We start from the raw sequence: 25,828 nt of genomic DNA on the forward strand, positions 1-25,828 counted from the left end.
AAGATTTTATTTATTTATTTGAGAGAGAGAGAGAATGAGAGACAGAGAGCATGAGAGGGAGGAGGGTCAGAGGGAGAAGCAGACTCCCCGCTGAGCAGGGAGCCCGATGCGGGACTCGATCCCGGGACTCCAGGATCATGACCTGAGCTGAAGGCAGTCGCTCAACCAACTGAGCCACCCAGGCGCCCCAGAGTCATGTTTCTAGGAAGTTCATACACCAGTTGGTATGTGGGGTATCTCTGCAGGTGGACTGACTCCATTTTCATCCTTTGGGTTTGGACTACAGAAATAGTCCTCCATGGTCTCTGAATATTGCATACATCTTCTTCCAACTTTGAAATGCTTCAGCTTTTCTATTGCACTGTTTCCTAGTCCTCTTTTTCTGGATGATCCCCAAGCCTGGCACATTTCTGATGTAAGAATGCAAGCCACCTGACTCAATAAAGCCTCATTTCACTTCTTTGTTTTATAGAGTCTCCCATTAGAATATCAGTATCAACAGAAGGAGCAAATACTTCTTCATGTAAGTATATTTGAATATTCCATTCACTAGTTTTTAACCCAAGACAGTATCTGCCTCTGGAGATGGTGTTCCTGTCGATCCTCCGTCCTCACTGAGGAACAGTACATCATGAGTTTGGGAGCAGGCTGGTATTTGCTGTTCGGAAGGGAATGGCCCTGTGCTATGCTTGTGGGAGGGGGGGTTGGGGAGGGGGGGATTAGATATCCCCTCCCCCTAAGATACACAGGGACATTAGAAGATACCACATATGTGGTGATGTTATAATGTAGTGTCTTTGAATATTGAAAAATGACTGCAGAGCCTCTGAGGCCTGGTTCTGGGTGAGCAATGAAGAACATTGTTAGTTGTTTTTAGTGTGTCTTGTTGCCTTTAGCAATTGCTTGAGGCCTGATACCCAGCTGTTTGGGGCCTATTCTAAAGCTCCCTGGTTCTCACATAAAGTCTGCTGTGATAGAGTAAGGAAACTATATATAGATGCCCTTAATTCAAATTCGATAGCAATTATGAAAATGTTTGAAGGCACGTCCCTAGGCAAGATCTCAGATTAGTTTTCATCTGTTTAATGTGAAATGTGCTTTGTGCTTGTGGAGTTCTACAACTGTTAGATTGGTTGGTGCTTTGTGCCATGTCAGGGGAACGTAAGAAATTAGCAAGGACTGGTAAAAATAGTTTTGATATTTATGAATTGTGAATAGCGTCGAATTAAATTTTGATATCCAGCGGGGGAATTTATCAGACCTTGAAAATAAAACCTATAATTACAGTCTTTCTCTCCCTTATTTTAGCTCTTTATTTAAAGCTATTTCTCAGCCTGAGAAGCTCTTCAATAAGTAGATATTCCCAATTATTTTATTCCAACCCGGGGAGCGTGTTTAAGATACAGTTTCCTTTGGCTGTCAACATGGTAGGAAGCACTTGCAGGAAGGTCTGTATTTTAGGCCACTTCATTTGTTTTGTCCGTCTGTTTAAATACATCCAGTTTGAACCTAAAGCCTTTCCCTTCAGGTTCGTACCAGAACTGTAACGATATGATGTAAACATATTTTTTTATTGCATGAAGTATGATGTTTTCACTATATTTTAGCTAGATAAAGCATCATTTAACTAGATTGATGGAAGCAATCTAGTGGGATCAAACAGGAAATAAGATGCCAGAGAGGACTAAATTGGCTTCTTCTGTATTCTAAAGATACTCATTACATAGTCTAAAACGTTAATCCCTTCTGGGGAGCTTGGGATATTTGTTATTTAATTCTACTTATAAAAAGATTAGTATAATTATATAGATTTTAGCTAACTAGCATTAAGGAATCATGTTGAGCTTTGTTTTAGGTTTTTGAGTGTTTATTATACAAGGGCAAATACTAGATTTTTCTTTTTGGCATTTTGTCTGGGAACAATTTCTCCCCTGCATGATTCATTGAATAAAGTTATTGAAACTCTTGTAATTGGAACTCTCCTGCTATCATTAACGGGGCGATGGATGCTATCCTGAAGCATATCCGAGTAGTTTTGGAATAGAAGAAATACTTCTTTGGGTTTTCCAGAGCTTGAGGGAACTGAAATGAATCTCTCAGTTTACATTTGTATTCATTGCAATACTGTTGAGAGAGAAATAATGTTGAAATCTGACTCTGATCCCTAACTCTCAGCAGAGTTAGTTCCTGATATTTGGTAAAGGTTTAAGACTAAGAAAGAAGGCTTTGTATTTTAATATCATGTTAAAATATTTCAGTGCGCCATTTTCATACATTCCCCCCTTTCCCCGTTCATGCTCGGCTCTCAGTAAATACTGTGGAATTGATTCGTGCATACATTTTCTTAATCTCATGAAAATGCGCTCTGTAAAAAAGTATAACCAAGAGTGGCAGGATTCTAAGTCCAGTCTTGGCAAGAGCGGCGTGAGGCGCTCAACCCATCCAGAGGAAGCAGAACTCTGCAGTGCAGAACCCTGTGACGTCAACAGAGCTCCATCTAGCAAAGGCTGAAGGGGAAACTTGAGGAAGCAGAAATAGCCAGAAGCGGGACTTAAACATTCAAATGATATATAAGAGTCGAAGGCCTTGGGAAAGTTCACATGGGTCAGAAATAATCAGCACCGAAGAATAGGTTCCTTTTCGCTTTGTTTCCACCAGAAAGGAGACACCAGTAAATCCCCGCGCGTGAAAAGTGAACCACGCTTTTGCAATGTAATCATGTCTGTGTGGGCTGCATTCTTGGCACTCTTGGCACTGGTGTTTGCTGTGTACATTTTGAAAAGCCTTTCTATGGCTTCAGCAAACCTGTTGTGTATTATGATGAGTTGGCGTGCTCTTGGGGTCAGGCAGCCCTGTTACTTTTCCGTTCTTTAGGCACAAAGTTGCGCACCTGTGTGCAGAAGCAGCTCCTTGCTGCCGGCCCTGTTGATGAGAGCCTCTCGCGGCTGAGTAAACCCTGAGAGGGTTCAGCAGTGTTGGTTTATGCCCTCGGCCCTGCTCGGAGGCCCCGAAGGATGCCAAGTCCATCTTTTCTGCCGGCATCCTGCTTCTCCCCAGAGCCTTCCCTGACCACGCCCGCCCTTAAAATTCTACTTTTGTCCTCTGTAACTCCTGTTGGGATAGAAAAAAACACAGAGAAGAGAACAAGCATTGCCCACCTACCTATCTGAAATACTACTGCTAATATTTTAATATACATTCTTCTTATCAGTGTTTTTCATTCTGGCTTTCTATTTGTCCACCCTCCCTCCATCTACTTAATGTATCATACGCATTTTTCTCGTGTTACCAAATACAAATCAGAAGTATTTTAAAATACTGTTTCTGGATCTTAAACTTTTAAATAATTCTTTAAATCACTGTAACAGGGTGCCTGGGTGGCTCAGTTGGTTAAGCGATTGCCTGCGGCTCAGGTCATGATCCCGGACTCCTGGGATCGAGTCCCACATCGGGCTCCCGGCTCGGCGGGGAGCCTGTTTCTCCCTCTGACCCTCTCCCCTCTCATGCTGTTTCTCTCTCTCTCTCTCAAATAAATAAATAAATAAAAATCTTTAAAAAAATTTTAAAAATCACTGTAACAATAAAGCACTTGTTCTTGACTGGAGGTTTTAAGGGATTTATGTTTCATTTACAAATACCTTATCATTTATTTCCCCTTTGTATTTATTATTCCTAGCATTTCATAAATATTGGTGAAATATCAAAGGTACTAGTCCTTCCCTTTGGAAGGAAAATTTTAACTATTTCTTTTTTGAAACTGGGATTGAAATTTGCATTGTACACTCACTATTTTTAGAGTTGCTAATTTATAAAATTTTCAAGAAGTTTCTGGTAATGATCTCCCAGTAAAGATGAACATTATTTGCCTTTATTTTATTTACTTTGTTTTGGTAAATGTGGCTTCTGTGACTTGAAATGTGTAATTTGCTAAATGAGTGTCCTGTTACACGTTAAGTGCTATTGTATAAGGAGAAGAATATGAACCTTACAAAACAGTTAGTAGAACTCTCTTGTTCCTCCTTCACATAGGATCAGCAAAAAAGTAAAAGAAGTGCTTAGAACAAACCTTAATGACTTCTCTCTGAAGTGCCATCTGCCCGTGACCATATCTTGCTGACGATTTTACTGAACGCCATAAAAAAGTACATTTGTTAATACCAGTCACTTTACTGAATTAAGAACCATCCATTCCAATTTAATATATAAACAACGGAAACAAAAATGAAAAGTCTAATGAATAGTAATTAGAAAAAAATAAAGATAAGTTTCTGGAAAATGATCTTAAATAGTAATAAGTGTTTCTAATAATAATAATAATAATAATAATGGCAAACATCTGTTGAAGGCTTTCTGTGTGCCAGGCACTGTGCTAGGTAATTTGCATGGAGAACCATAACTCATGGTTCTCATAAAACCTTAATCCATTCTTCAGATGTTGAGGCTGATAAATTTTGTCCGAAGTCACACAAGCAGAATACAAACCCAGGCAATCCACTAGCCTGCTATGCATGACATGTGAGGTTTTGTTGCCTCAAAGAAAAAGCCTTTAATATGAAAAGGAATGAGATTCTGTGAATGGGCTGGAAAATAATCTTTGACATGAAGTGGATTGGGAGTGTGGGTGGTAGCTTAGGTAAATGCATGACCTGGGACCACTTGAGCCCATGTTATCTGTGTGTTACGCACATCAAAGCATGCCGGGCAGCGAGGGGGAAAGGACAGAACACACACCTTGGGTGGACACATGCTCGGAAGTCTAAATACGATGCTGTAATTGCTAGGTAATCTTAGGCAAATTGTCTAACCTCCCTGAGACTCAGTTTTAAGGTCTATATAGTCTTGTTTATCTCAAATCTACATTGGAAGCCTAATGTGGGAAAATTAATGTGAATCATTTAGCACAGCTTTGCTTTTAGGTGGTCTCCCCTATCTGTGGGAGAGAGAAAAATGAAAAACTGATGTGGCCTTGAAGAGAGAAAGGTAATCAGAGGAGTCCTTGCATCTCGTTTGAACAATGTAGGAAAATATCTTTATTTTTGGAGGAGGAAAGGAGTTAATTATTTGCATTCCAAATGATGATGCTGAAAGTTCTATGCCAAGTAATCACTGTCTTTTGAAAATATTATATATTCTCAGCTAAGGCTGCCTTGCAAAGGAACTTATCCAGGAAGTCCTCTTTGAAATCTCTGAATGAAATGGACAATTCAATCTTTAATGTGGCACCTAAAAGAGCCAGCTGAAGGGGAAAATGTCTTTTGTCTGCAGGACATTTCTGTTATAATGAGATACAGCATTTTCACTTGGGAATAACACAGTGATATGTATTGATTAGATTGGGCCACGTCCACATCCGCTGGTCCCTTGGTGAGATTTAAAGCTATGATTCTTACATTCCACCCTCAGCTGCAACTGACCTACCTCCTTTAATGGTAGAGGAAACTGCCTGGACCTTTGCTAAATGATTCTCAGCTGGAAAAATGGTATTTCAATTTCCAATCTTTACTGGTGGCAAAATATGAAGTCTGTCCTCGTCCCCGTTGGAGAGCTACTTCCAATTGAATGCAAATTGTGTTTCCAGGTTTCTCTAAACATGGCATTTTCAAGGGTGTGGTGGCTCCATCTGTTGTGGAGAATGACAAACAGATTCCCATGCATGAGATAGCAATAAGAAAATAATTTAAAAAGGAAATTGCCCAACTGGTATTACTTCCATCTTTCTAATTGCCTAGACACTTAACAGATTTTTAGGACAAGAAGTGACTTGGAGCACCGAGGTGTATATCACAGCCATTTCTGTGCTCAGGCAAATTACTGCCTTCATGGTCATTCATTCATTTTGTGAGTGACTATATCTTACTTTTTTTCTTAAAGTACCACCTGCAACTGTAATACAGTTCTTCAGTTCTGCCTTTGACCTTTCTGAAGTCATTCCCTGTCTGTAACTGCATTCCACCACCGGACAAGATAATCTTGGAACTTTTGGTCAAGCTTATAATGAAATTATAGTTAACCTTTTATATTCAGTTGAAATTAACCTTTACAAAATTATTCTTTTGAACCATGACATAAATCATATATGTGTAGGTGTATATATACATAACTGATATTTGTATCATGCTGTATATTTTATAAGGCATATTTTTATATATTGAGTCATTTATTCACACAGGAACTCTGTGACCTAGATTTTATCCCATTTGTTGGCCGAGGGGTTGAGGCTCAGACATTCTGACATGTCCAAATTCCAAAAATTAAGTAGGTGGTAGAGCAGAAACTTAAACCTGAATCTTCTGATAGCAAATATCATGGTCTTTTATTTACAAAATCTTAGGGGATCTGTTCAGCTAGTTTGAGGGAAGGCCTTCTTTAAAAAAAAAAAAAGAAGAAAAGAAAAGCATCAAGATGCAGTTTTTATAAAGACTCCAGGAATAAAATCACATTAGTCCCAGTTATCCCAAAGCCTGCTTTTATTGAAGTAATATACTTTCCACACACTATAAGGTAATGAAATGGACAGGTGAGCCCTTAGTTAATGGCAACACAATTCAAGGGTGTAATAGTAAAAAAGGAGGCAGAAGTGTTGGTCTAGAATTATTGCAGTGACCTTGCTGTTGGCTTTGTTATTTTGAGAATGATGTGGTATATTTCCAAATACACTATTTTACAGAGATTCAAATACTCTTAGAGTCATTGTGCTAAGGGGAGTCTGATCTTCATCAAACAGGCATACAGACCTCCCTTGGTGGTAGTTTATGTTTGGGATAGATGCACTGCCTTATTCCAGACTAACTGCTGTTTAATTTAGTGCATGATATCTTAAATCCTGAAAATTATTTGTATGATAGAGTAATTCATTAGTGGAAAATTATCAGATCTGGAGCAACTATTTCTCTGTATTTTATTCCTTGGGGGAATTTTTACTGAAATATTCTCTTTAACATTAAAAAAAATTTGTCAGTTTTTTTGTATGTCAGCTGGAAGAGGGGAGGACGTCTTTATTTTTCCTGTTTTCAGAGTGGTAAAAGCTATAGTAAGTGTTTTTAATCATTTGGGACAGAGCAGTGAAATGGATTAGTTAGAAAAGGGTTTTAATTGGGGCACCTGGGTGGCTCAGTTGGTTAAGCGACTGCCTTTGGCTCAGGTCATGATCCTGGAGTCCCGGGATCGAGTCCCGCATCGGGCTCCTTGCTCAGCAGGGAGTCTGCTTCTCCCTCTGACCCTCCCCCCTCTCATGCTTTCTCTCTCTCTATCTCATTCTCTCTCAAATAAATAAATAAAATCTTTAAAAAAAAAAAGGAAAGGGTTTTAATTTTTTAAATGGTGAGTGGAGGCAAGGGAATGGAGACAGGTATGTATCAAGAAAGCATCTAGAGAGCTAGCAAGATTTTGATAAATTATGCTGAACTTGGTGGTTTTCTTTATTTTCTTTATTTCTTTATTTTTTTTTCAAGTTACCTAGGGATCTGAGAAATAGAAAGATGGGAATAGAAGCCTTTAAATTAGATGATGGGAATAGAAGCCTTTAAATTAGACCCGGGGTGCTCTAGGAAACAGCTCTCTCCCTGGGGCAGAGGGAAGAATTAGATAGAGGAAGGGACAAGGAGCAACATGATAAAGCAGCAGCAAAATATAAAACAGGGATTGTGATTTAAGAGTTTATCAATTACAGGCTATAGAAATTTAACTCCAAAGGGCTTAATTATAAAGAGAGTATGTCGGCTTCCATAACCAGCCCAATTTGATCCAGAGCCTCAATTTCATAAGGGAATGGTTTCTCAGTCTTCATGCTTTGTTTCTCTACAGATGTTAGCTTCATTCTTAGTGGGCTTTCTCTGCCCAACAAGGAGATAACTGCTGATACCTCTAAGCCTGAACCCCTCAGCCCATAATCTAAAAAGAGGAAAAAGTCTACTCCTTATCCACACAGCTGAATTTAAGGAAGAATCTGATTGGCTCTATCTGTGTCATATGCCTACCCCAAAAATCATTACTATATCTGGGGTGATTAATGACTTCCGCTGGGCAGGGGCGGGATCAGGTATCCACTGCTGTGCGTGTTTGGGTCAGTGAGGCAGATGGGCTCAGCCCCTTGGGAACTGCAGGGTATAGGTTCATTACAGAGAAGAAGGTTTTGTACCTAAAGAAGGGCATAGTGGGCCAGACAGGCAAAATCAACACGGTCCTCTATGGCTGATGAGCAGACAGCTTGAGAAGAATCAGGAAATAGATATCTCCCAGAGAATTTTAGAGGAAAATTAAAAATATATATTACTGAACATTGTTTAACTGGGCAGACAAAATTAAAGCAGAAATTTTTAAAGAAAATGAGTTGGAAAACCAAAGACAATTGAAATACCTTGAAAGACTCTTTATTAGAACCTATGAGTTGACTATATAATCATTCTTAAAAATACCGTCTTTTTTTTTTTTAATCCAGAAACTTAATGCTTTTCTGAAGAAAGTAGAAAAGAGTAAAAAAAAATGAGATAAAGTTTTCAAGTTAGAATGCATGGGAAGCAGTTTTGAAACCTGTAAAATGTTCTGACTTTGGAGTTAAAAATCAAAGTCTGCTTGATCCAGATTCTTCTATTAAAAAATCTATGCTTAAGTAGATTTTGAAAAATTACTAGTTTCTTTCACCAGAGTAACTGTATCTCCCTTCCTTCGTTCCTTCGTTCCTTCCTTCCTTTGTTCCTTCCTTCCTTCCTTCTTTTAACAGTAAGAGAAGGAAAAGAAGCATGCTTAGCCCATTCCATTTCATGTTGTACAGAAAAGTCCGCAGGTCTTGTTGAAGTGTGAAATCACCCTTTTGAGGCTTTACCAGCCTCGTAGATATCACCACTGAAACCTAGAGGAAATATGTCTCCACTAGTTCATCTGTAGGCAGATCCCACTTTTTTCTGTCCTACTCTTCTTATAAGCATCTAGCATACAAGGTGCTTGATGACTTGATTCGGTGTTTTTTTTTTGTTGTTGTTGTTTTTAATAAAGGTGCTGTGTATTCAGAGTTCAACGAATCATCAAAGAACTACTGGAATGGCACTTTTCATTTTATCTCTCAGTCTACTAGAAGTCAGCAAAATCTTAAAAAACCAATAATATGGGCCAATGTGGGTTATAGTCTAAAGATATGCTCATCTCCATTCAAGTCCATAACTGTCTCTTATTTAGAGATTTGGTGTATAGGTTGACTTTGTTCATTATATATGAGCTATCATTTTGTTCATTGCTCAGATATTGCAGAGTCTCTTCTTCAGTGAATGCCAGGCTTTTAAAAAAATGTGACAAGGAGAAGGGTGCCTGGGTGGCTCAGTCAGTTAAGCATCTGCCTTCGGCTCAGGTCATGATCCTAGCTAGGGTCCTGGGATAGAGCCCCATGTCAGGCTCCCTGCTCAGCTTGTACTCTCTCTTGCTATCTCTGTCCCTATCTCCGTCTCTCTCTCTCAAATAAATAAGTAAAATCTTTTTTAAAAAATGTGATAAGGAGGGGCGCCGGGGTGGCTCAGTCGTTAAGCTTCTGCCTTCGGCTCAGGTCATGATTCCAGAGTCCTGGGATCGAGCCCCACATCGGGCTCCCTGCTCAGCGGGAAGCCTGTTTTGCCCTCTTCCACTCTCCCTGCTTGTGTTCCCTCTAGCTGTGTCTCTCTCTGTCAAATAAATAAAATCTTTAAAAAAAAATGTGATAAGGAGAGAGAAATTGAGAGAGGGTGGGAGGGAAAAAGAGAGACAGAGGAGAGACAGAGACAGGTTTTGTTAAATATTGCAGGACTTTTATTTGCTGTGATAAAAAATATCATCAGTCTTTTAATTTTTAAAAGGAATTTGGGGCTATTAACCTCTTCATTCCAATAGTCAGAGTAGTAACAAAACAGATCAGGATAGGCCAAGTGACAAGGTCAGAGAACAAGTGTAAAATTAAAGGTTTTGCTATTTGAGTCTTAGATCACTGAGAACTTTCTCACTCTTTGATTAAAATAAGTGAATAGTTAATAATCTATCCCCCACAGTGCTCTAGCATGATGCTAGGAACTGTGATGTGTATTTCCTGAAGGGATGGAGGGTTGGGGGAGCTGAACAAGAATAGTCCTTGGGCTGAAGTAGTTTGCAGTAAAGTAGAAAGGTTAATTATGGTTAATTGGGCTATTGTGTATAATGACACATGCTCATGATACAAAGTAGAATACGGCGGGGGAGGCAGACTTAAATCAAGTTGTTTTTTTAAATAATATTGCTTAAGATAGAATACACTTACCCATTTTGTGGCATGTGATTTAAAAGGAAATATTATTTGGATAATGATTTTTTTTTTTTTACTGTGGTCTCTTTTTTTTTAAGTAGCCAATTGTTTCTGCTTCATATTTAAAGCTCAATAATTTTACCAGGAAATCAGAATTCTGAAATTTATCCTATTTAAGAAAAATGAAAATATGCGATTTACTGTTAAACATAAAAGGCCAAGTAATATTAAGAGGAATCAGAAAGTACTTTGCACTAAGTAGGGTTTTGAAAGGAGTTTAGGGAATTTTTAAAGGATTTAGAAACTTAACGAAATTTTAGATGAGGATAATCACAGTATGGTAAATTGAATTACTGTTGATTTTCAGAAACTTACCCATGATACATGGACTTAAAAGATATTCAAAGAGATATTTTTGATTAGGTTACCTGGAAATGTATATAGAAAGGTTGAAGTTTCTTGAACAATTTTATTTTCATTAGGCAAAATTTGTGGGTTTTTTGTTTTTATTTTCTAAAATCCATAGAATTGACCCAAAGTTGGAAGAAGTAGTATATTTGAAAACATACGTCTAATTATAACTGAGTGATGCATATAGTAAATTAAAATAATAAAATAAATCAATTAAAATGGCTAAATATTGAAAAACAACATATTCCTTTATGATGATTCATCTCTTGATTTCTTAAAATTCATTTATTGAAAGGAATGATTAATTGACAAGAAGCTTCTATGTCATTTGATTGAGTTTTCACCTACACATTCCTCATGTGAGAATTAAGATATGTTCAGAAAAAGAATCCAGGGTGCCTGGGTGGCTCAGTCTTTATGCATCTGCCTTGGGCTTGGGTCATGATCCCAGGGTCCTCGGGTCAAGCCCTGCGTCGGGCTCCCTGCTCCTTGGGAAGCCTGCTTCTCCCTCTCCCACTCCCCCTGCTTGTGTTCCCTCTCTTGCTGTCTCTTTCTCTGTCAAATAAATAAAAAAAAATCTTTAAAAAAAAAAATCCGCAAGAGGAAATATATTAAATGTTATTTTATAATGTTTTATATAAATGTTCTGCATTTTAATTTAGAGATCTAGCTATTTAATTAACCTATAAAAGTCCATGCCATTCACAAATAGTATAACTTGGAGAACAGATCATTGTTATTTTAATTCTTAGTCTACAAAGCTGTAAGAAGGAAGTTGCTACATTTACTTAAAAACGGTTGTAAAATCTAACATGGTCCACTGATGATGAATTGTTCCAGGCAGAACACACCTTGTCGGACAGGATATTTTTATAAGATGTGATGTGAGGAAATATGAAGAGAAATAGCCTTACACATATCTGAGGGAAAATTATTTAAGTGGCCATAATGGACTTTTTACAAATTTTGTACATTTCCCTTTAGTTGATCCAGCTGGACTTTTTTTTCTCTGCTATCCTCATGGCAGCTTCTTATTTTCACAACCCTAATACTCCAAAGCAGAAATGCATCTTGTTCAGGCTTGATCCTCATGTTATCTGCAAAAAAAATAAACCATACAAAGAGTTCTGGGGTATGTTTTAGAATGAATAGATTATGGGGGCAGCAGAATTGCTGTGAATGTGCAAATGAGACTGGGTGTGAAAGCAAGATAAGCTTTAGGAAGGATATAGGTGACTCAGGGGGCACATAAGGGATTTATTGGAACCTTTAAAAACATTTTTACAGTGCAGGTGAAGGGGACTGAGGTTTAAAACTGTTCCGCTTAGTGAAAAAATGAAACCTGACATCCACTACTTGTATACAAAGAGAAACAAGTGTTTTAGTAAAACTTCCTACTTGTTCTTCTAAAGTTTCTAGAACATTGGCTGTGACCTTTTGTGTACAGTGTGCACTGAGGAGTAAGTCTAACAGAAGCTTCTAGTGGAGAGGGTTTTCATGAAGAATAGGACCAATGATGATAGTCTCAATAATTTTCAAAATGTCATAACTCCCTCCTTTTGTAGGAGAAGTGCAGACCTAGGTATATTTTATTTAAATGATGCTCTGAAATTGTAAAAAAAAAAAAAAAATTCCTTGTCTAATCAAGGAAGAAAGCAAACTCTTCATTATTTTATTGATGTAACAAGATGTTAGATTATCTTCCAACCCCCAGGGGTATTCTTCTGGTTGTCTCATAGCTCTTGCTTCAACAACAAGCTTGCCACTTGTTATTGACACGATGTATACATCAGTTCCCAAGACAGAATGTAAGGTTTGGAAGGAAGGAATTTGGGGTTATTTGAGTGTCCGTTCCCATAGCATATCACTACACTGTTTCCCAGGAAGTATTAATTAAATGGATATAAACATAAACAGCGAGGTGATTTTTTTTTTAGTTAGATTATTATAATTTTTAAAGCTGTACATATATGTAATTTTTTGGAAAGCCATCTAAAACTTAAATCATGAAACAGATATTGAAGTATTTTAAAATCAAAGTTTAAAAAAACAACATTGACTTAAATAATATTAGAGAATTTTTACCGTTTTGAGAAGTATTTCACACTTTGCTTCTATTTCAGATTTTTTTTCTGGTTTCTATATCTGGAAAGTTTCTTCATTTTTAGATGAATACTCATTTACACGGTGATTTACAACAATCTGTTTCACTTTAGATGGGATTATTACAAATTATCTGAAAATGTATATATTAACTGGTTGGTCGCTGTTCCTCTCTGTGGTGCTGAAGAGATACTTGTTTGGGAGTAAGAGAATGCCACCAGAGTTTTAATAAGGTTGAGTTTTCTTTTATTATTAGTAGTAGTAATAATAATAATAAAGCAGTAATAATATCATTTAGTGAGCACCTATCACTTGTCAGGTACTTTAATCTGAGAATAAATATGTATTAGTCCCATTATATAAATGAGTAAACTAAGAGGCTCAGACAAGTCCTTGTGTCAAGGTTATATTACAGGTGGCAGCAGAAGCAGGGTTAGCCTCTCTGATTGTGTGTCCTATGCTCTTTTCACTCACTGCTTGTAGAGGGTGAAAGAAAAACCCTCAGAGGGCTCCTCTTGTGACCTCTATTTTTTTTTTTAATATTTATTTATTTACTTTGAGAGAGAAAGAGAGAGTGGGGAGAGAGAGGGGCAGAGGGAGAGATAGTCCTAAGCAGACTCCACATTGAATGCGCAGTCCCACGCAGGGCTCAATCTCACGACCCTGAGATCACGACCTGAGCCAAAACCAAGAGTTGGATGCTTAGCCAACTGCATCACCCAGGCACCCCCTCTCTTGTGACCTTTTACTCTAAAGGGTAAGTGATCATTGCAGCTACTTTTGAAAATAGTCTTTTTCTCTAACATGACTACTTGGACCAAATCAGTTCTAGGAATCAAGGTTCCTGAACAAAGTACAGAAATATATATATATATATATGTATGTATGTATATACACACACACACACATTTACTATGATAACATTAAAACTAGAAAGTTTTAGGTAACAAATTATATTCATTTGGTACTTGGATAATTTAGAAGGAATACCATGAACCTCTAGTACACACACACTTTGGGATGGAGAGAGAATGATCAGTGCATTATGGTCGATAAAAGATGTGTGCATTAAATATCTGAAACTCGGGTTATAAGAAACAAACATAACATGTAATATGTAGCCTCAACTACCGCATACTTCATTCTGATGGCAATTTTCAGATCAGTTTTGAGATGCAGAATAAAAATCATAGCTTTTTGCTTAAATTCCAGATTGATATAGAAGGTTATTTGATTTAACAATCTTTACAGTAAGTTTTCTTTTTTGTGTTTAGATTGACTTATTTTGTCAGTTTTTAGGGTTGTTTTGTTCCCCAGGCAAGATGGCATTCTCATCTCCTGCTGCTGCTAACATTTAAAGCATGCAGCCCTTTGTTGCGATTTAGTGCAAATTCCAAATGACTGACGATGATTAAACAGAAAATGAAACTTGAATGGCACTATCTCAGAATTGACTTAAAGCCATGACAGGTGTCTCTCTGTAGCAATGTATCAATTTGGAACACATGAAGAGTAAGAAATTGTGGCTTTTTCGTGGTTGAGTTTCTTTTTTCTTTGAAATCAAAGGGAGAAAATACCAATTTGTCCTGGATCACTCAAACAGTGATCTGGATTTCTAAACAGGGTGGACAACATGAGCACGCGATGAATAATCCCTGAGCTTGCAGTCTGATACTGTGCACCATACCTATTTTATACCAGCTGTAATTTTCTCATGTGTACACAGATACTGTAGTAACATTAAAAAAAAAAATGTAAAACTGTAATTAAAAAGCCAGCACTCAAGAAAGATAAGACACAGAGAATTAATTGGGATTACAGCTCTTCTTTCTGTATTGACTGCAAAAGCTTGGTGATCTGAATTGTGCTTCAGCCCTGGGCTCAGGACTCCCTCCAACCCCCAAGGCTCTTCTTTAACATTTGTTATTACTTAGCTATTTTATTTGGCAGAGATCCCTCTATCTCATCTTCTAATGCACTGGCAAGGTTCCTGTTGCCAATAGCTTAGAGCCTACTACTGCTAGGGTAAATGACATAGCCGAACTTTCTAGCCTCTGCATCCTTATAAATAATGCATCTGGTTTCCTGTAACTACATGAACCCTTAGACTTTGGTAGGCATGTCTTTGTTAGTCAGGGTAAAAGATTGGGGAGATGAACGGTTGGGGAAATAGTTGAAGGCAGTTATTATCACTGATTAGAACCTGACTCCATCATACATGCATTAATCACTGGGTTAATGCTAATGGAATGCTTATGATATTTATAGTAGACAAACATGATATATAAAAATAATGTCTTTGCTGACTAAACTGCATCTTAAATTCAACATGGAAAGTGCTAATGTTCACCTAGGACCTTTTGAAATTCTATTGCCCATAATTAGATCTAATTTACTTATTTTTAAAACCTCTTTTACTCTGCACACAATCCATTTACTTTTTGGGTGTGTGCACACTTGTTCTTAAAAACAATAGTGAGATACTGGTTAAAAATAATACATAATGCTCCAGCTTGATGGTATAACAAGTTACTGGATTTAGAATAAAGGAGGAAAAATGCTATGATAACGAGTTAAGTAAGTAATATATATCATACTTCTAACTTCACAGTGTTCATAAATGTATTAAAAATTAATGTTTTACTTTGAGCAAAAGAGATATTAGTATTTAAACAAGAGAAACCAATTTTTAAAAGTGAAACTTCTTTAGCCATGTTCTTTAAGATGCACCTTCAGTATTAATGTAAAGTAAGAAAGTTCCACCCCAGTATGTATTCTTCGCTTTATCGGACACACCATCATTGGACATTCACAGAATGACTGTTCAGCATTAAAATTATTTTGTATGGATGAAAAAATTCAAATTGATTTAGATGTTGAATGAGAAGCAGGGCACTCTAGAGCCTTGTATATTTTCATCAGAATTAATTGAAAGAAGGAAAAATCATGTTTCTAAGTGGAGAAAGGATGTTAATCCTCTTCATTTTATTGTCAGTTTCTTTAATAATGATCGGTTTAAATCTGAATGGCTCGTGTACTTACGAATATGATGACTTATAACTAATAGTGACACTTACTTTGGTCATGTTTAGCTTTTGCCATGTCAAGGATTTTACAGAGCCTAGGTAGTTATCAGAACTAATGTTAGTCAAAATGTTTAATACTTATTTCTTTGAATCATGTTGAATTTCTTTATTGATTAAACTAGTTTCTACAACCAGCCAATTTTAAATTAAATCATCAGATCCATATCTGTATGTAGTATAATTTTTTCTCTTTGATTTTGAATACAATTTTTTTTCTACTTTGAAATGTCAGGATTTCTGTGAAATGAAAACATTTCCTTAATGATTCAGAAAATTTGGCTAACGCTCTTTTAAAACTGTGCATCATCATCACCGGTAAATTAAGAAGTCTTCAATTCACCAAGAAGATAATAATAAAATAAATTAGTATTTTATTCAATTTATGTATTTTAACCCACTCACCAAAAACAATCAAGCCAATAACATCTAAAAAAATCAACCCATCATCAAATAACTACTATAGCCTAGTCTGTTTTGATGGGTGTTTTGTTTTGATGAATACTGAGGATAGAAATGGATTATGTTTTTCTGCTTCTGATTGTCCAGTACTTTCAAAGTCTTCCTGCTTAGGCATAGTGCTTTCTGAAATCAGATCTCTGCATTCTTCTATCATTAGTCAAAACAAAACACTATCAGAAAGAAATATTTTCATAACTGGATACTGAGTGAAGAAAAATCTCAGATACTTAGACATTCACATACAAGAAACAGTGTTTCCAGAGATGCCTGGGTGGCTCAATCGGTTAAATGTCTGCCTTCCGCTCAGGTCATGATCCCAGGGTCCTGGGATCGAGTCCCACATCAGGCTCCCTGCTCAGCTGGGAGTCTGCTTCTCCCTCAGCCTGCCGCTCTCCCTGCTTGTGCTCTCTCTCTGACAAATAAATAAATAAAATCTTTAAAAACAGAAAAACAAAAAACAGTGTTTCCAGAATATATCTACCACACAAATAGAATCCACGAGAAGACATGGACTCTCACTTCTGAAGTATTTGCATTTGTGCCAGACCGGGATTAGGAAAACTAGGTTCTCACTTAGAATGTAACACCATGGAAGCAGGAACGATTGCAATCTTTCTCTTATTCTCGTAGTCTTAGGTAGGGCCTGACATGTAGTAGGCACTTACTAAATAATGACCGAATGAATGAGTGAACGAGCGAAGTTACCAAAGGCAGGAAGAACAAGATGAACCTAGAATGTATCTGGAAAAACTGACAAAAGGCACACATTTAAAAAAATACCTGTGAAGCCTGTAGCAGAAGAGGCATCAACTGAAGACCAAGCCTTCCCTTTTCACTTTAATATGAATAATTTTTAACTTGCTGTAATTGCACAATGTTTTCAAATACTAATTTCTTTTAAAAAAATTAAAATTTCCTGCTAAAACTCCGGGTTTATGGCATGTCTTCCTCCCTCAGTGATCATGTTCCTAGGAGAAGAAATACGCCACAGAGGGGCATCACACTGTTTAGTATGTTCAAGCTTTTTGATTCATGTACCTACTGGTAATATCATGTAAGTGGCTTGGTTTCATTATGGCCCGAGTTCAACCACACAGCATGATCAAGTGGACCACCTAAAGTTGCAGATTAAATTCTATTTTTGGGAAAAGTGCCCTGATCTGAGGAGTAAATCTGTCATTATCGTGTTCTTGTCCTCTTCTCTTCTTCCTCCCTCCTCCTACTTCAGGCTTGTTTGGGTCCAAGAACAGTATGACTCAGCAGAAAAGTTATTTCTTCTGTTATTGATGACCTTTTTATTTAAATCTTCTTCCATGGGTGCACTTTCAAAATATAATTCTCAAGAGGAGAAATAAGGATCCTGATAGTGAGGATGATAAATAAGGAAGGACAATGCTTGTCCTGCCTCTGTTTTTCAGAGTCAGCTTTCTCTTCTATTTTTTCTGAGGAGACTTGGACCTTATCACTTTCAAAATTTGAATCATGCCTTCACTCTTGGCAGATAACCCCACTTTCTACTTCAGAGAAAAGAGAGACTATAGCTGGAATGTCTTTTCCCTATAAACTCCAGCACAATGCCTGGGACATAACCAACCACTTAGAGAACATTTTTTGGATGGATGGGCAGTTAGATAGCAAGATAAATTCATGTACATCTTTGGTCTTTAGAAATGGTAGCTATTTTTGATCATATATAATACAGCGACCTCAAAATCTGAAATCTACTGCTTTTGAAAGGCAGGTCATCTTGAGGCTTTCCATTTTTACCTTCCAGACTGTGAAATGAAGTTAGTTTAAATGCTGAACAGCAAAAACTTCCTAATCAGTTGCTGTATGTTGGCTGAATTACAGTAATATCATTTCATTTTGAGTTGGGCAATTCAAGCATTTAGCTCTGGGTTTTTGATAGCATACAGTTCACTAAAATAATTATTTTTGTACCCATTCAACCCATCTTTTTCCTTTGACACAGTTTATTTTAAACCTCCTGTCTCCAGGAGTACAGCGAGCTCTGAGCCTGGAGATGCCTAAAAATGTCTTACCTTCTCATTGCACTTTTTTTTTTTTTTAATTTCAGTGACTTCTCTCTGCTGTTCATTTGCATCACCAAAAGCTTAGAGACCTTGGAAAACTGTTTAAATAGTGATATTTATCTCAATAGATTCTTTGGTTTTAAGTTTCTGAATGATTACCAATAATTTAATTTTAGATATACTCATCAAAAACTTTTTCCTTGGCATCCTTTTGAGGGTGAAAGGGAAGAATAGGGGGGATCTAGGTGTACATGGATACCTTTTGGATATCCTTTTGTATTTAATTTTTTGGATGCCTTTGGTATAGTCAGTAAACCTTTGGAAGGACATGACAGAAGTAAAGATTGGGTTAAATCCAGGTATCTAAACTGGGGTGAAGGGGACTCAACCTAAGGATGGGTTATTTGTCTCACCTCTAGTGACAGGTCGTAGCAAAGCCTCAGGGAAGAATTTTTGAGAAACACTTCAGAAGATTTATGTTTCATTTGAGAAGGCTCTTTAAAAGCCTTTTCCTTCTTATGGGAGGTATATGCGGGTAGAAACAGCATATGGTTGAAACTCTCTGCACGGCAGTGATATGTAAAAGAAGTACTTTCCTGCTAGGTGAAATTACTCTGCATGCCTGTTGCTGTCACTGACATGATTTAGTTAAATACAGATGCTTTTAGAGGGGCTTTGTACTGCATCATAAATATTTAACAGTTTTATAAAATATCTGTATGCATAACTGTGTGGGAAATACAGCAGTGGAGAAGCTCACCCTCCACATCAGAGCCGTTTGGCCTTAGTGTCCCCTGACCATTTGGCCATTGAAAAAGATATGTTCAGGATGCAAGTGTCATCAACCATTAAAGGATTCTATTTCTGTTTTTCCAACAAAATGATGCTTACTGTCTAGCCTTTCTGATCGTCAGTAAAGTGAACTTTACAATTTCCCTCTTCACATTATTCATAGATGTTCCAATCCCCCAGTGACTGAAGGAGGGCATTAAGAAAAATCCCTTCTCGGCAAATAAATGGTATGAGGGAGGGGTCAGGAAAAGCTCTTAGATTTTCTGCAGCAACTAATGGTTTGTTTATATAAAGATAGTTCATTGCCATTAGATAATAGTTAAAATGATACAAATCTTGTATTTTTGATATAATTTTGAAATTCATTTTAAAAATCAATTCCTTAAAGTAAGAGTGGTAAGGGGAGGTGGGTGCAGAGGGTACCTGCATAGAGGAAGGGAAATAACCAAGTGCAGGTTGATGAATGTGGAATTGGTTATTTTGTTTGTTTGGCATAGGCTATGGAGTTGGTTTTTTGGTTTTTTTTTTTAAGATTTTATTTATTTTTCGACAGAGAGAGAGCGAGAGAGGGAACACAAGCAGGGGGAGTGGGAGAGGGAGAAGCAGACTTCCCGCGGAGCAGGGAGCCTGATGTGGGGCTCGATCCCAGGACCTTGGGATCATGACCTGAGCCGACGGCAGACGCTTGAAGACTGAGCCACCCAGGCGCCCTGGAGTTTTTATAATAAAACCTTACTATAGCATATTAAGGTGGGTTCTCTGTCATACGTGCTGGCGAGAAATAGCCATGAAAAAAATCTTCAAATTTTTTTTCCAACGCTTTATTATGGAATGTTCAAGTATACAGAAAAACTGAATGCTTTGTAAACAACTTATACCCATTGTCTAGATTTTACAGGTAACATTTGCTGTATTTGCTTTGAGTATCATTTTTATTTATCCATCCACTCTTATTTTTGATGCCCTTTCAAGTAAGTTGCATATATGAGTGCATTTTACTCCCACATATCCCACTTTGCCTGATACATGTGTTTTATTACAATCTTTAAAAGAATATGTAAGTGACGGATTATGCCAACAAACAGAATATAGGTTTCTCTGGGATGAGTCATCACATTTGGACCTGGGATTTTCTAGGCATCATATTTCAGAATTTAACTCCATTAGCAACAGCCTTCTTTCTCCTGTTCCTGACAGTCACTCCTTCCCTGTGCCAGTCTTCTGACTCTCCAAATTAAAAGAGGCCATAACCTTGCCTCGCCAGTTCTCAGCTATTGGCCATCTTGGTATCACATGTTTTTGAACCACTGCAATAATATTAGGCTGATCCCTATTTTGACATGACAGTCTTCTTTCCTCTCCCTTAATATAAGCTCCCTTCCATCTACTAGAGTCTCTATTCTGTATCTTTCTGTGTGAGCATAAAGCTCATTGTCATGTTGCCATTGTTAAACTGATTTCTTAATCTCCGACCTATCCTCTGTGAAAGCTACTGGGCTTCACAGAGCACATTCTGTGTGTCCCCTTAGTGTGATGAAATCAGGTTGAATAAATGAGTCCAAATATGAATATTGATCTGTGGATATCTTCCAGAAAGAGAGCCTGAATATTCAGGAGAGTTGTGACCAAAAGTGGTCCTGGGAGCATTAAACAGGGTTAACTTTCAAGTAGAAGCAGTCACAATGCAAGTTCAAAGTGAGATATTTCTATAGAGATAATCCATGGCAGTAGTGACAGAACATCTAAACCCTCCCTTCTACTGTTCCTTTGTATTGACATTGGCAGTATGTCCCTAAAGAGCTTTCCTTTGTAGAAATGAGTGGAAAGGAGAGGAGCATTAGACCTGAATTGTAGTCTTGACTCTGAAATTAATTTTGGTGTGACTCCAGGAAGATTATTTTTACCTCCTGGGACCTTTTTTCTTCTTGGACAAAATAAAATTCATGGGCAAGTCCTGCTTCAGCTCCAACATTCAGTAAGTGAAAAATTTAGATCTAATTATTCTTGAGATTACAGTTCATCTTTGCATTAAGCCTAAATCCTTTCACTCCATGTAATTTCTGAAATGAAAAAAAAAAAAAAAGAAACAAGGCATTCTTAAACAGATCTGAACCTAGCAACATATTGTGTGATTTAGGATAGAAGACTTTTGAATTGGAGACCGAATGACAAGACACTTTTATCTTATGACTGTTAAATTCATATTTTTAAAGTAATAAAAATTGTAACAGTGCAGAAAAAGTGTCCACCCCTTGGACTGAGAAGCAGCAGAAAAATGGGAGGCTGGCATTTGATTTTAAATAGGATACTTCTGCTTCTATGAGCATTATAAGGCTCATGACCTTATAACAGCATTGCCAGTTAGGTGACTCGCTCAGAATGCCAAATCAGCTCTGGCAACTGCTTATAGTTTTATTCCTCTCTTTTTTCCCTTTGGTGCAACTTTATATTTTCATTTTGATCAGCAGCAAGGAGCAAGACTTAAGTAGACCCTAAGGAAAATGTATATTGTAACATGTTTCCTCTGGATGAACTCTTCTCAGATTTACAAATTTGGACTATATTTAAAAGTAGGACACTTCAGATAATTCCCTTCCTGAAGCTTCCTTGATTCCAGGTGAGTTGTGAGGGTTTATTTTATAGAAGACTTTATATGATGTTTCAGAGTCTCTTGAGTGGATGGTACTGTCTTATAAGTAATTCATAACTGCCTTCCTATGTGGACCATCTCATGCTCAACAGGTTCTGGCTGAAGCAGAAGATTGAAAAGTCAAAGTAACAAATTCCAGAGCATTTGTAAAAGTGATGTGTTGTGCTATACACTGCATTTCTGGATTGATTTGGGGATCAGTTTATAGAGTCAGCTGACAAGAAACTGAAACAAATAGCTAGTGCCTAAGTGTAAATCAAGTTTAATTACTTCCATGTTTGAAACCTTACTGACTTTGTATTAAACAGGCATTGATTATCAGAGATATTTCTCCCTATGTTTAATTTCTCTTACTGCAACAAAGTATAGCCTTTATTATTCCCCTTAAATAACATTATCTACATGCTCATAAAAGTGCTGATTATCCCTTGTTTTGCCATAAGACTTGAGGATAAAACAAACAAAAATTCTCTCTTAGCCATGGTGCTCTGTGATGTGATCTTAACTTCAAACAAGCAAAGGGATTTGTTCAAGGTAACTAATCCAACATATATTGCTCTAGTAAACATTATGATTGACTGTCCATCCATATATCAGAGTAGTCACTATAAGGATAATTTTTTTTTTCTATTACACATATACACACACAGTACTTTAACATTATTTGTGTTTATTCACACAAGTACAACTCTTATCTGGAGTACCCATGCCTTTCACATGTTTTCCTGTAGTTAATTCATCTCTCTTTAGTAGTTTCCAGTATCGATGCATCGATTCAACAACACACATCTGTGTGCCAGGCATGTTCTGGGCAGAAGGGATGTAGTGATGGAGACAGACACAAGTGCTTGCCCTTATGGAATTGACATTCAGGCAGTGAGTTTATCACACATTTCATAACAAAGCACACTGCGTAGAAAATACAGATAGTTCAGAATAACTGCCACTTTCTCCCTCATCCTTTGCTCATATTTCTAGTATATTCTAAATAGGGGAATGGGATGGAGTTAACAATGAGAAATAATATTTTAAGTATATAAAATGAGATAGAGTTATAAGCTTTTGCTCATTTTCTCATAAAATGTCTTTTGAATGGAAACCCTCAATGACATATCAATTTAGTATATCTTTATTCATGCTTCTGAGTTCCTTGGGATGCAGTGTTGCATCATCAACATCAATTCAGAGTTTGTAGTTAATTAATAACTGTCAGAGATTTAATGCCACGTGACCTACCGAGATTTTTGTAGATGAAAGGGCAACCTAAATGTACCAAAGTCTCATTATTTTAGTGCAGTCCACTAGTAAAACTGGTTTCAAAAGGAAACATATTTCCTTTTGAAATTAAATGTTGGAGAAGCTGAAACCATGATGAGTGTCCAAAAGTCATTTTTTTGTTGTTATTGAGTTAGAATTCACATAATCTAAAATCATTCTAATGTGAACAAGTCACTGATACTTAATCACAATGTTGTGCAACCATCTCCAGCTGCTTCCAGAACATGTCCAGTGTAATTTTAAAAGAAAGGTGACTTATAAAATCAAAAATAAAATAAACTCTTTTTGCATATAACTAATGATTTCACTTACGGGGAGTGAGAAACTAATAGGTTCTCTCAAAGTAAAGAAAGCTTATTATAACTATCCCATTTAATAAAGATATCTTTCTATATATAAATTCTCAAATCCTCATCTTTGAGGTCATATACTGTATCTTGAGCAACGGAGGATCTCAACTCATAAAGAACAAAATGTGCCAGAGTGAATTGATCATCTTGTTACAAAATGAGAACACAGACCCACAGTCAATGCCAAATGTTTGATACAGCATCTCACAAAATAATTCTTGAAATTAAGTCAGATTGTTTTCTCTGAGAAAATTTTCACTGGGAAAGAATAGTATAATCCAGAGTCTTCACTCACCTTCAGAGTGGGGAGAAAACACCTGCCCAGTAAGGTAGGATGAGTTTCATATCCCCCCATTTAGCATTATGAATAATGTAGAAGAACATCAAATAGTACATGGATTTGGTTGGCCCTCAGAGAATTTTTCTGTTTAGTTGAAGAGAGAAGAATTACAGGAATAACAGTTAAATTTTGGTTTATTCCCAACTTTCCATCCACTGAAAGGATCTGTGGTGGTTAAACATGAAGCATATTTATGATAACAGAGTTTCAGTAGAATAAGATAAATTCTCAAAAGGCATATTTAGGAACAGTCAGAAAAATTTGATAAGGATGTGACTGAACTAAACACTAAAAGATTTGAAAAAATGAACGAGAGTACAGAGGGTATTTTGAATAATTAGATGGATACAAAAAAGGTTTACCCATTTATTAGAGGGGCCATAATCTGTATAATTCAATTTCAATTAAAAATAAAAACCAAACAAAATGTATGTACTGAATGGATAACGCAGCTCTAGGCTTGGGACAGCCAGATAGTGATAGACCTGGCCTTCAAAGAAATTGTATTCTTCAGTCCTATACACATGGCATGATTAAATAATAGCACAGGGCACCTGGGTGGCTCAGATGGTTAAGCGTCTGCCTTCGGCTCAGGTCATGATCCCAGGGTCCTGAGATCGAGTCCCGTATTGGGCTCCCTGCTCAGCGGGGAGCCTGCTTCTCCCTCTGCCTCTCTCTCTCTGTCTCTTATGAATAAATAAATAAAATCTTTAAAAAAATAAATAAATAATAGCACAGACTGTGAAGATGTGCCCCAGTAGTGGTACAGTTAAGAAAATGCTGGGTCCATGACTTGGAAGCATAGAAGGACTCCAGGGAGGAGTTGTGGCCACCTAGGGAATGACTTTCAAATGAGTAGGAAGAGGCTAATAGATGCATTTGAGTACTCTGTCCTCTCCATAGGAAGCAGTAAGTTTTTAAGGTTACCTTTAGAACGGGGCGCCTGGGTGGCTCAGTCGTTAAGCGTCTGCCTTCGGCTCGGGTCATGGTCCCAGGGTCCTGGGGTCGAGCCCCACATCGGGCTCCCTGCTCGGCGGAGAGCCTGCTTCTCCCTCTCCCTCTGCCTGCCACTCTGCCTACTTGTGCTATTTCTCTGTCAAATGGATAAATGAGGGATATCTTTGAAAAAAAAAAAAAAATCCTTTCCAGATTCCTTAAAAAAAAAAAAAAAAAAGGTTACCTTTAGAACATGAAGCTTTCTTGTGAAAACTGTGATTTCATAATTCATTAGCAAATACATAAATCATTACATTTTATCCATAGTCATCTTATCCCTGGGGCACCTGGGTGGCTCAGTTGGTTGGGCATTTGTTTGGTTTTGGCTCAGGTCACGATCTCCTGGGACATGGGATGCAGCCCCAAGTCCAGGCTCTGTGCTCAGCAGGGAGTATGCTTGGGATTCTCTCCCTTTGCCCCTCCCCCAGCTTTGCTCATGCATGCTCTCTCTTTCTTTCAAATAAATAAATAAGTCTTAAAAAAAAAAAGAAAAAAAGAAATTATCCTGGTCATTGTGGTACTAGACACCACAAAGTAAATTCTGTGTTTTTGGCCATAAAATTTAGGAGCAAGGGTAAGATTTTTCAGAGATGAACATTTTCAGAGCAAAAGAGCCAAAATATAGGGGAAAAAAATGTAAAAGAGAAGAGAAATTTGGGTAATACAGTCAAAAGCAAACTGGCATTTACCACCCTCTTTCATCTGCTAGAGCTGTGCTAAATACTTCTGATAATAAAATAAATAAAATAAATGCTAAACCCAATAGCCTGGCTTGAATTGAAGTAGCAGAGGAATTTCAGTATATTTGATGATATGATAGGATTTCTTTTTTCTTCATTGAAGCTGGCTTAGAAGGAAGCTGCAATATTATGAAAGTGGATCAGAAATACACGTGTATTTTGATTTTCTTCTGCCAAATCCCATTCTGTATTACGCCATCTCCTCTTGTCCCAGGTCGACTTACTAACGTTTACTTCCTTACCTTCTGCGGTGGATGAATTATGGCGGCAAATTCTTTGTCACTGTCCCATCGAGACTTAATCCCCTCCCCCCCATCCCCATCCTGCTTCACCAGTAGGAGGCAATGGAAATA

The 25,828-nt window shown here is 37.4% G+C and overlaps 1 protein-coding gene across 3 annotated transcripts in view; it reads left to right on the forward strand.

Annotated features, from left to right (window-relative positions):
* NRG1 (neuregulin 1) overlaps window positions 1–25,828 on the forward strand; it is a 953,340-nt gene that overhangs the window by 806,229 nt on the left and 121,283 nt on the right. The window contains exon 4 of one of the 3 annotated variants that reach the window (XM_081808842.1): window positions 473–523. The exons of 1 other annotated variant lie outside the window; for it this stretch is intronic. In XM_081808842.1, coding sequence (XP_081664968.1) covers window positions 473–523 — 51 coding nt within the window. Of the gene's footprint in view, window positions 1–446; window positions 524–25,828 lie in introns of those variants that run through there. One more of the 3 variants, XM_081808809.1, reaches the window with a different exon arrangement.

Source organism: Leptonychotes weddellii, chromosome 2 (assembly GCF_054177405.1).
Source record: "Leptonychotes weddellii isolate Sample4059 chromosome 2, ASM5417740v2, whole genome shotgun sequence".
Taxonomy (NCBI): domain Eukaryota; kingdom Metazoa; phylum Chordata; class Mammalia; order Carnivora; family Phocidae; genus Leptonychotes; species Leptonychotes weddellii.